The 10,470-nt window shown below is 43.6% G+C and overlaps 2 protein-coding genes across 2 annotated transcripts; one reads left to right on the top strand and one right to left on the bottom strand.

The window, feature by feature from the left end:
- Positions 1–433: 433 nt before the first annotated feature.
- twnk (twinkle mtDNA helicase) lies at positions 434–5,598 on the bottom strand. Its single transcript, XM_030098959.1, has 7 exons — positions 5,528–5,598; positions 4,686–5,325; positions 2,877–3,579; positions 2,373–2,613; positions 2,182–2,289; positions 1,942–2,083; positions 434–1,406 (listed from the first exon to the last, which is right to left on the bottom strand). The coding sequence occupies exons 2-7, from the start codon at positions 5,298–5,300 to the stop codon at positions 1,059–1,061; spliced, it is 2,157 nt and encodes a 718-aa protein (XP_029954819.1). The 5' UTR covers positions 5,301–5,325; positions 5,528–5,598; the 3' UTR covers positions 434–1,058.
- A 200-nt stretch (positions 5,599–5,798) lies between these two features.
- On the top strand, positions 5,799–8,488 carry mrpl43 (mitochondrial ribosomal protein L43). The gene is made up of 3 exons (XM_030097431.1): positions 5,799–6,085; positions 6,991–7,097; positions 7,457–8,488. Exons 1-3 carry the CDS (start codon positions 5,955–5,957, stop codon positions 7,663–7,665), a joined length of 447 nt encoding a protein of 148 aa, XP_029953291.1. The 5' UTR covers positions 5,799–5,954; the 3' UTR covers positions 7,666–8,488.
- The last annotated feature ends 1,982 nt before the right edge of the window (positions 8,489–10,470 follow it).

Here is a 10,470-nt window from a genome sequence, read left to right as displayed (position 1 = left end):
GCTGTTAACTGCCTCAAAATATAAAACATCTACAGCTTGATCCACCTGAAACTCAGGAGACATGAGATCCAGATGTTCACACTGACATTTAAAAGCTTTCTTTTTTTAAATGCAGTAATTTTTGCTGCAAAATAGGCTTTGAAAGCTTTGGTTAGAGTTTGCATGTTCTCCCTCTACATGGGAAAAAAATACAAAGTACAGAAATACATATTCAAAATCCAGGTGCAGTGGTGTGTGTTTGTGTGTGTGTACCTGCCATGTGACTGACAGGTGACATGTGCCTCCACTCAATCAGCTGGAATCTGCTTCAGTGTTTCTCAGCTGGACAAAGGTTCATAGAAGGCTTGGCTTATACTGCCCCCTATAGATCACACACAAAACCACAACAAAATGTGTATCAGAAGTATTTTACTTTTTTTTTTTTTGGGTTTTAAAGGCAGCTTATTTGATAAAACACTGTAGAAAAAGTCAGTAGTGGCCACAGGAGTAACTACAGGATTACTGAAGGTAAAGCTCTATAGGTTTCTGCTTTCTCTTGGTTGCTTTAGTTTAATAGACATTATACACTGTATGTATGGGTTCTGGTTATGAGTAAAAAGGTTAAACACTGACAGCGGCGGCTGCTTACAGCCTGAGGAGAACAAGCAGAAAACACCAGTGTCATTTTGAAACACAGACCAGCAGGACTGGAACAAGCAGCTGGGGTCACAGTGGATTAGAAACTGCAGCAGTTTTAACGGAGGAATCAGTCCTAACGCACAGAAACGCTTTAAAGCCTAAACAGGAGTTTAACGCTTTGTTCTTTCACATTCTGGTTTTGACATCCTTTGTTCAGTCCACTTGGATTGTAAAAAAGCTTCATCACAAACCACAATCATGTGGATTTCTTTTCAAGAACTACTTGTCTTTATCTACAAACACAAACTTCCTTGCTTTTTGGTGCGTAGCCTGTCGGTTTCTGTTGAGCTTATCAGCGGCTCAGACAGAAAAGTAACATTCCATGTGATCCCTGATCAACAGAGAAAGCGACTCACACTCCCTTCAACTCACACTCTTCATCACTTCTGGGCGGTTTCATGTACGCCTGAGGCGCTCTTTGCAGTCCGCTGGCTTTTTGGAGCTTTGGCCGTTTTCTCCTTTTTAACGTCGTCCTTCTTGGACGTGGCGGCGTTCCCCTCCGCCTCCTCGGCCTCGCCCTCGCCCTCCGGCTTCGCCGCGACCTTCCTCAGCTTGTGCTTGCCTTTGAGGGGAGTCGCGAAGGTGAGCGAGGACTTGATGAAGTCCAGCGGGAAGATGCCCACGTCTCCGTCGAAGCGGTTCTTGGTGACCTGCAGCGACCTGCGGCCGGGACACGTCACCATCTTCTTCTCCTGCAGGATGAGCACGTTGTCGGCCTCTTGGCTGGCCTGCGAGGCGTTAGAGAGGAACACGGGTCTCACTCACACCACCGACACTTTCCCATCATGTGAGAAACAAAAACATAACATGAAAAATCCCATGCAAAGAAAAGAGGCATTACGTTTACTTTTACACAGGAGAGCATTACCTTCAAGGTTAAACTCTAAAAACCACACTGAAAGGTGCATTTGATGCAATAAAAACTACACTGAAGTAGCAGAAGACAACAAGTTGATGTGAAGGTGCATCGTTTTGTCAGTAATATCCACCTTACAATAGAAAACACTTGAATAATCTCAAAGGGAATTTCTTTAAACGGTTAACCTTCAACACTGATTTTTTCCTGACTGATTCTAGATGAAGGGTTCTACGGTTTCCTTCCACATCTTAAAAACATTTTCAATGTTTCTAAATCGAACGCAGATTTTAATAACTGTGTGAATGTTTGCGTATCAGATGAACTGAAAAACACTTGGTTTACTGCATGCAGCTCGTCTGCTGCTACCAAAATGTGTTTTTTCAGGAAACATTTTCCAGCCTGACCTTCGCAGAACCAAAGATAGAAGCAGTCTGCAGTTCCCGGTCGTCCTCCTCCTTCCTCGGGTGAATGATCAGAGTGACATGGCAGCAGCTGTTGGTCGCAAACTTTCTGAACACCCCGATGATGTGGTCCTGGACGGCAAACCTGGATTACATTAAAAAAATGAAACGCATGTGCTTATAAATACCAAACAGCCATTTAAAAACAATTATTGTATAGTTCTGTTGGTAACTTCTACTCACTTGTCTACGGAAAGGTTTTCTTGTCCCATCATGAACTGCAGATTATCGATGATGACGTGGTTGATATCATAAAGGTAAACCGCGTGTTGCATTGTGTCCAGCACTGTCCTGAAGCCCAAACAGAGGAGTGTGTCAGACTGAGTGCCGCCGCTGACAGAAAGGACAAACCGGGTGGATTCCTCCACACTCACTTGATATTCTGCTGGCCGTGGAAAGTCATGAAGTAAAGAGGCAGCTCCTCAAACTTGTCCGCCCAGAAGTCGTAGCGCTCCAGGTCTTCCTCCAGCCGCTGCATGGCGAACTGCGTCAGCATGATTTTAGCCAGCCGCACGTTGTTGATCTCAAAGCTGCCCCACAGTGTGTTCACGCCCTGCATGCACAGGTCCAGGGCCAGCTCACTGATGAAGGTGGTCTTCCCGCTTCCCGTGGGGCCTGGTGAACAGAGGATCAGAGTCAGGGAGTTGCACATCAACACACAGAAAAGGTTCATATCAACAGAAATCCACTGCATTCTCCGGCACTGGAAATCTGTAGACCTCTGTTTCTCAGAAAGGTTTGTTTAAACATAGACTGAAAAAGTAAAAAGCATCATAATTTATTCATTTTTGATTTTCTTGAGGAAAAAAAAAAACAAACAAACCCCATAATGCCCACCCTGGTTCTTAAAGTTAGTAATAATAATAAAGACACAGTACCTGTGAAGACTGTCAGTTCTCCTTTGCGATGTCCCTTCAGGATCCTGTTGAGCTCCGGAAACCTCGTCCACTTCACTCCAGCCACCTGATCTGTGTTGACCAGCTCTCCGTACACGTCTTCTCTGAGCTGCTTGAAGGATACGATCGACTTGTGGGCGGCTGGGATCGACGCTTTGAGGATGTGACTCAGGTTCTTGCCGCGGGCCAGCGCCTCCACCGGGCTCGGCCGGTACTCCCCGGGCCGCACCAGCCAGCATCGCCTCAGTCCCAGCTTGCGGGAGAAGATCTTGGAGGCCTCCCAGGAGCGGATGTCTCCTCCGAGCCACAGCGTCACCCGCTTGAACTGCTCCAGGTAGGGCAGCAGGACGGGCGGGAGGCAGCTGACCCCTCGAGGCAGGGCCACACTGGGGAGTCCTGTGGCCTGATGCACAGCCAGGGCGTCCAGCTCGTGACCGGTCACCACCACCTCCGAGTCCATCCGGCCCACGAGGGGGAGGCCAAACAGATTGTAATAGGAGCTGGACTTGGGAACTGTCGCTTCATTATAAAGTACTTTGTCTGTTTCTGTTCCTTGTGCCGACAGAAGCTTAAGGCCCTTTAAGGAGGACTCGGGTCCACCGAACCAGGGGAAAACCAGACTTTTTGTGGGCTTGAAGAGTCTCACACCAAACTTCTTCAGGGTTACATTCGATACCTTTGTGATCTGAAACAGAACATGAATTAAAAATCTTGAGAAATGGCATTTTTACTAAAATCAGCCTCAAGGAGTCTTATGGGCTGAACCATAAAAGATTCTCTCATCAAGATTAAAATACATGTAGCGTACACACAACGCCCCCATGACCTTTAAACATCTGTGTTGCAGAAACATTCCCACGTGGCAATGCCACCATGATGGCACTAGCTGATCAACAAAAGCAGAATCCCTTTGGTCTCTCATGCCAATGATATTTGAATCATTCCATTCTGAAAACACTGACAACCAGAGAACCTTTGTCAAGGAGAAAAAAATCCAGAAAAACTGAATCACACCATTATATTTCCTGTCGAGTTCAACACTCAAAAGAAAAAAAAAAAAACACTTGACGCAATCCATGATTTGATATAACTGAGCAGTGGTGTCAAACTCATTTCAGTTGATATACATACATGCTATGACATACAGCCCAATTTTATCTTGAGTGGGCCACAGCAGTAAAAGAGTGAAACAATAACCTTTAAATTTAAATTTCAATGTTTTTTTTTTGTTGTTGTTGTGGTGCAAAGTATATTTGATGGAAGTGTCTACTTTTCCACAAAAGCAAACCGTCATTACAGAAAATGACAGCAGTCTCAACATAAACCCAGTTTTAATCATACGTTCTGGTGCAAAATTGATTGAAATGTCAAGAAGTGAGTGTTGCATTATGCTTGTTTTGCAAACCCACCTTAATAGCAACAAGGTAGCAAGCTTTGATGGCAGCATGACTAATATCTCAACTCAGATCTGCTAATCTTAAATTTGCTTTAAAAAAAAAAAAATCAATGTTTACTTTGAAACTTTTACTATTTGTTTGGTGGTTTAGCAGGCTGAACTGGAGCCTTTTGTGGACCAGTTTTGGCCCATGAGCCTTATCTTCTACACTTTTGTATGGCAAGTAAATTTAAGCCTGTGTACTGATCATTGACGGTATTAGGAATGTAATACCGGCATACAAATAAACAGTCTATGGTAGTGATGCCATGAAAACAACACACACAAATACCTTGTTTTCCCCAGGGGGATTATTATATTATCATGAGTTACTTGAGTTGTTCTTTGGAGATTACCTGGAACATGGCTTTAATGAGCTGAGCTTCATCCTCTGGCAGGTCACTAAAGACCACCGAGCTGGACCAGATCCTCTGCACCTCCATCAGCTCCCTCTCCCTCTCCTCCTGCTCCTCCATGCTCTCTGGATACCCCAGCAGCACCTGGGGGCTCAGGAAGTCCTGTTCCTCCTTCTGCATCACCTCCAGGCAGTCCTGAAGGTCCTCCCAGCTGCCTTCCACCAGCGTGTCTTTGCACAGAAACTGCCCGGTGGTTTTGTCCACGAACAGGGAGAAGCTGTCCTTCCTGGAGGCCACGTTGACGAAGATGCTGGGGATGTGGAGGCAGCTGTAGCCATCATGGAACTGGATGTCTTTGGACCGGATGTACTGTTTGATATCTGTGACTGTGATGGGAGTTCCAGGAAACTCTACAGTGGATTTGGAGTCCTTCTTATAACCTCTGGTTCCGCTGGGAGGTGAGATGTAGACCTTTGCACAGAGCCGACTGGCCTGATCAGGTGGTTTGTGGAGGACTCTCAAACAAGCAGATGAAACATGGTGGTGGGGGAGAAACCTCGGGGCAGCCACCTGGAGAAGGCAGGTGGAGCCCCTCAGCAGAAAGCCTCCCCACATTGGTTATCTGGTTAGCACATTTAGCCTGCAAAAGATAGGATAACACAAAAAAGGAAACATCATTTTGAGTCACAAAGCTGCAGAGTTTAGCTTGGGTGACCTACAGGAGACAAATAACTGTGTCAGAGCTTTTAGACAGACGGTACATTAAAAAAACCCAATGAGAATAGTATGAACGCCATTTAAAGCAGAGACAATTTACACAACTGAAAACATAAAAAAATTACCTTTTTGTTTTTATCTGCTCGTCATTTTCACCCCAATGTGCTCCAATGTGTGACCCGGGCTTTTCGGTACGGTTTCAAAACAAGTCCGTGTGAAACACGTTGTGTTAAAACTAGAAGGGAAATTCTATTTACAAAATTAAATTACTAAAGATTTTCACAGATTTACTTAAAAAAGCCAAAATTAACATCCAATTTTCGTATGATAAGATTTTTGTACGAGTGGATCTTTTCAAAATGATTTTGTTCGGATTTGCCATGGGTTTGGTGTTTCACTCCGGATCGTATTCAAGGCGGACTGCGCGGTGTGCGTGCCCGTCATATCGTCCTCTGATAGTTTTCTTCGGTTTCATCTCTTTATCTGATTTATTTTTTCACCCAAACAGTTTGACGGCAGATCATAGGCATTTTTTTAGCCGCCAGCTGAAGGATGACTTCCAGAGGGACGCCGAGTCGCTTCCTGAAGAGCGTTCTTCAGAACGGTGTGGGTCGTTACGTGTGTCAGCTGAAGAGAGTCTCCATCATCTTCTCCAAAAACGCCCAGAGCTCACTGGGAATCAGGTAAACGACCAACCAGCGATGCAATGAGATCACTAGCAGGGTATGCATGCAGTGCACGATCTGTGAGAAAAAACGGGGGATTCTGTAAAGCAGTCATAATTCTTAACATGATTATGTTTTTAACTGAGCTTGAGCAATAATAAATACACTTACTGAGTGATTTTTTTCGAAAACATTCCTATTGTGTCAATAGTATTTTAACTATGAATATAATTCAGTAATCTAATTTCGCCTTTGGTCAATGCTTGAGCAAAGCGAGAATCCCTGATTTGCACAGCGCAATCGGTGGGGCACCTCTGTCACTTGTGTGGTTGTAGATGTGTCAAATTGCTAGTGTTCCCCCCCCCCCCCCCCCCCCCCCCCCCCAAAGGTGACTTCTATCTCCTTTTTATTTGCTTGTGTTTGTCTTTTGTGCCATTTTCTGTTTTGGGGGCTTTTTGTGCCTCTCAGTTTATTTTGGGCCTTTATGTTGATGTTGTTTGTGTGTCTGTGATGTGTATGGGTCTTTCTGTAGTTGTGCTTCCTGTTTGCAGCTTGCATTCATTGATTATGTATATTAATGTTGTTGTTTTGTTTGTTTGTTTGTCTTGTCTGTGACAGATTTTAATTGTTTTTTTTTTTTTGCTTGGCTTTTTCACTGTGCACATCTTTTATTTTAGATTTGCTTCTCTTTCTTTTAAATTTTTTTTTGTTTATTTTACAATTTTATACTTGTTTTGTATCCATCTTCTGTTCCACGTTGTCCTGTTCAGCGTTCTTGGGTGCTTGAGCTAATTCCAGCTAAACACACCCTGGACAGGTTTCCAGTTTATCACAGGACAAACACAGAGAGACAGAGAGAGAGGACAATAATCTGTACTGCTGTGATGCTACTTACAGGAAACACTTTTCTTCTTGTTTTTCAGAGACTTTATTGAGGAGGGAGTGGTGGATTATGCAAAGAAAAATCCTGGAACTGTTGTGTATGTGTCTCCTCAGCCACGCAGGATACCTAAAATAGTTGCAGAGTACTGTGAGTATCCATGACTTAAGTGTTTATTCCAGACACCAGAGCCAAACTGCAGTTCTCTGTTGTCATGTTTTGTTAAATTTCATGGTTGTTCATGGCGCCTGTGTTCTTTAAACCCTCATTGAGACGTTGCATTTCTGACTGCCTCAGTGTGCTCATTTGGAATGCACCAGGGTTCAGATGGCAGCTTTCTCACTTCCACAGATGGCCTGAACTGACACAGTTATCACACCAGGGTCCATTTTAATGGGACCAAACATGTCAAGTGTCAAACACTCCCTGAGATGCTGTAGGGGGCAGTATAACACTGTATTTTTCCTGTTTCACGCACTCTTGATGATTTCCTCCTTTGCTTCTTGCAGTAAATGGGAACGTGAGGGAAGAAATCGTCACAAACAAGACATCTGCACAGATTTCAGAGCTTTTGACCAAACTGTCCAACCAGTCTGGCCTGGACATCATCCGGATCCGCAAACCTCAGCACACGGACAGCCCCAGCATCCAGGGCCAGTGGCATCCATTCGTCAACCGGCCTCCCTCCATCGGCCTCATCAGACCACTGAAGGACTGAACACAGTTTCAGTTAACGTTCATGGACGTTTCCAGAAATGACCTGTCGTCTTCTGTTTGTCTTGAAGAAGTTTTTTCTTTCTTTCTTTCAGCTATGTCTGTAAATTAATGACGTCATTTTAAATACTATTGTTATATTTCTAATCCGTGCTCACTGCTGGCAGACTCTGAATGCCACATTTCAATAGAATCCTCCTCAGCTGACATTCTGAAAAGCAGATAACTGTTATTTGGAGGTGTGTGTGTGTGTGTAGTGAATGCAGCACTCTGCAGCACTTCTGAGTTTGATTCAATAAAAAAAAAAAATGTGCAAAATCTGTTCCTGATGTTCAAATTTAGATTTCCCTCTGTGTTACTTCTCAGAAAAAGTTCAGCAGAGAACAACTTTGTGCAGTGGAGCTGAGGGCGACTGATCTACCAGGATTTGGAATATTTGTGAGAAGGAAGGTATCATCGTTTTGAAGACGCATGGCAGGGAGTGTGTGCATGTCATCCAATTTTAAACTGATAAGGCTTGAAGGTGTCCTTGCTGAACATCACTAAATGATTCAGAGCTTAAATGAACATGACAGATGGTTGTTTGATAGCTTAAGGGACAACCTTTGACCTTCAAGTGTGACTCGTCCTCTGGATGGGCCGTAACAGGAACTGAAAACTCCCCCCAGTAAGTCATTTGTTCACATTCAGCATGGTGGACGCCGGCCAAACTGTTCCCCCATTTTCTTCTTTTTTCTCCCTCTCTGAATTCATCATTTTTGACTGCTAAAGGCATTCAGAGTTGACCTTAGTGTTATTTTCAATAAAAACAGATACATACAACAGAGCGCTGGTCGTCCCGTGAATACAAATGAGCAGAGTTACGAGGCGGGAAAGTGAAGGGGCCCTCAGGACTGATTAATGGATACTAGTCTGCTGGCACTTACAGTATAATTCTGGCCACAGGGAATGGTTAAACTGTTAGAGTTTTTTTTTTTTTTTTTTTTTCAGTGGAGGAGTGACATGACTGCAGAGGATGTTGATGCGACTGGAGCTGAGCTCTGCAGCAGCTCTGCTGTTACAATCGTGAATATTTTTTTCAATCATCACAGATTTCTTTCAAGTATTTCTTTCAGACAAGGGTGATGTCCCTGAACACAGTAATTAGCCTTTTCCAAGCAATTACTTGTTTAAAAAAAAAAAAAAAACAATCGACAGAGCTGAAACGTAAGTGCACATTCTGCTCTGAGTAATTTTTTGGTACATTTTCTACATCAGTGTTAAAAGATCTCATCTTTACGTCTTTTATTTTCCTCTTTCTAAGCAAACTCTCCGGCTGTGTTCGTCTTCTTGGGATCATCAGTGCTGGAAAGTTATCAGTTAGAAGGATGATTGTAAAGTAAACTGCCTGTTTCTAAGGCTGAAACCAGAAGATTTCTACTTTCTACCACCATCATTTCACCTCCTGACAAGCTCTTTTCATGCTCCAGTATACCTCACAGTTTTTTGGTTTTACTGTGCTGATTTTGCATTTAATTTTCCTGCTCTGGAGCAAATTGTTTTAGAAATCCAGCTTACTGGGGACACTTTTTCCCATGTCTGGCAAATTTCTGCCATCACTTTGGATTTGTTTGTGGGTTAAAGCACTTTAGAACCAATACTTTATGCCAGCTTGTCGATTTTCTCATAAAACTCAAACATTCTCGAAAACTTTATTTTGCTCGCATTGTTTAGAAACCAGCAATTATTTCAAATCTGCCACATTGTCAGATACCTTGAAGATCTTTTAAAAGCTCACAACAGATTTGATACACGTTCCTTTCCTCCCACAGTCAGAAAACAAGCACGTGGGCCCAACAGGTGACTTTAGATTGTCAGTGTGTGTGAACTGATCCTCAGTCCAGCTGGAGTTCACTATGAAAGATGGATTTATGGAAGAAAGAGACGATAATTCAGGGGTCTGAAGCATAAGGCTCCAATCCAGTCCACCATACTATTTTGGATTTTGCACTGTATTTCTTAGAACCATTTTTTCTTTGGACGATAATCTACTGTTCCAAACATCTCAGACCTTTAAACCAGGTTGGTTGTTTTAGCCGTTTTCAAAAGACAGCGCAGATCCAGAAACATCCCTGGATGTGTGTTTCTGGTGTGTCATGCTCACTTCCTGCATATTAATTTCTCCATGGCACCTATTACCAATATCACAACCACTGTGCTCTCATCACACCCGTCCCCCCCCAGTGGGAAACGGCGCAGACTGACCCATGCAAGGACATTCAAGACTCTAAATAAAGTTGCTGTTGCTAAGTTACAGCCTGCTCTGAAAATGGTAATTTTTTACCCCCGCCGCCCCCCCTGCCCTCCTCGCTCTCTCTGCTTGTGTTAACCCCCTGCCCCTGTCAAGACTCGTGCATGTATGTAAATGACTCTGGGATCTTGTGGGATCCGCTCCCGGTGGAGGACGGCGCGGTTGCTACCCGCCACAAGCTAAAAACACCGGGTGTCTGGAGAACAGGGCTCAGTGTGAACATGCTCTGCATGTTATTTCATGACTTCCCCTCAGGGCTCTTGACACTGATTTTTTTTTTCCTTTTCACACTGATGATATAAGGCAAATAGTTTTTTTTTCTTAACAAACAGGGAAAACAGTCATATGACGATGTAAGGTGGCTGAACTATTTTACAAACTAATATTCTTTGAGATACAGAACTATCCAGCCCAAAACTGATCCAGGATGAACCGAGTGGATGAATGTCACAGTTTACATGACTGAACAAAGTACTGGTAAAAAGACAACATAAGTGATTACAATTACATGAAATATAC

Source organism: Salarias fasciatus, chromosome 8, assembly GCF_902148845.1.
Source record: "Salarias fasciatus chromosome 8, fSalaFa1.1, whole genome shotgun sequence".
NCBI classification, from domain to species: Eukaryota; Metazoa; Chordata; class Actinopteri; order Blenniiformes; family Blenniidae; genus Salarias; species Salarias fasciatus.
This window is presented reverse-complemented; position numbering and strand designations above follow the sequence as displayed.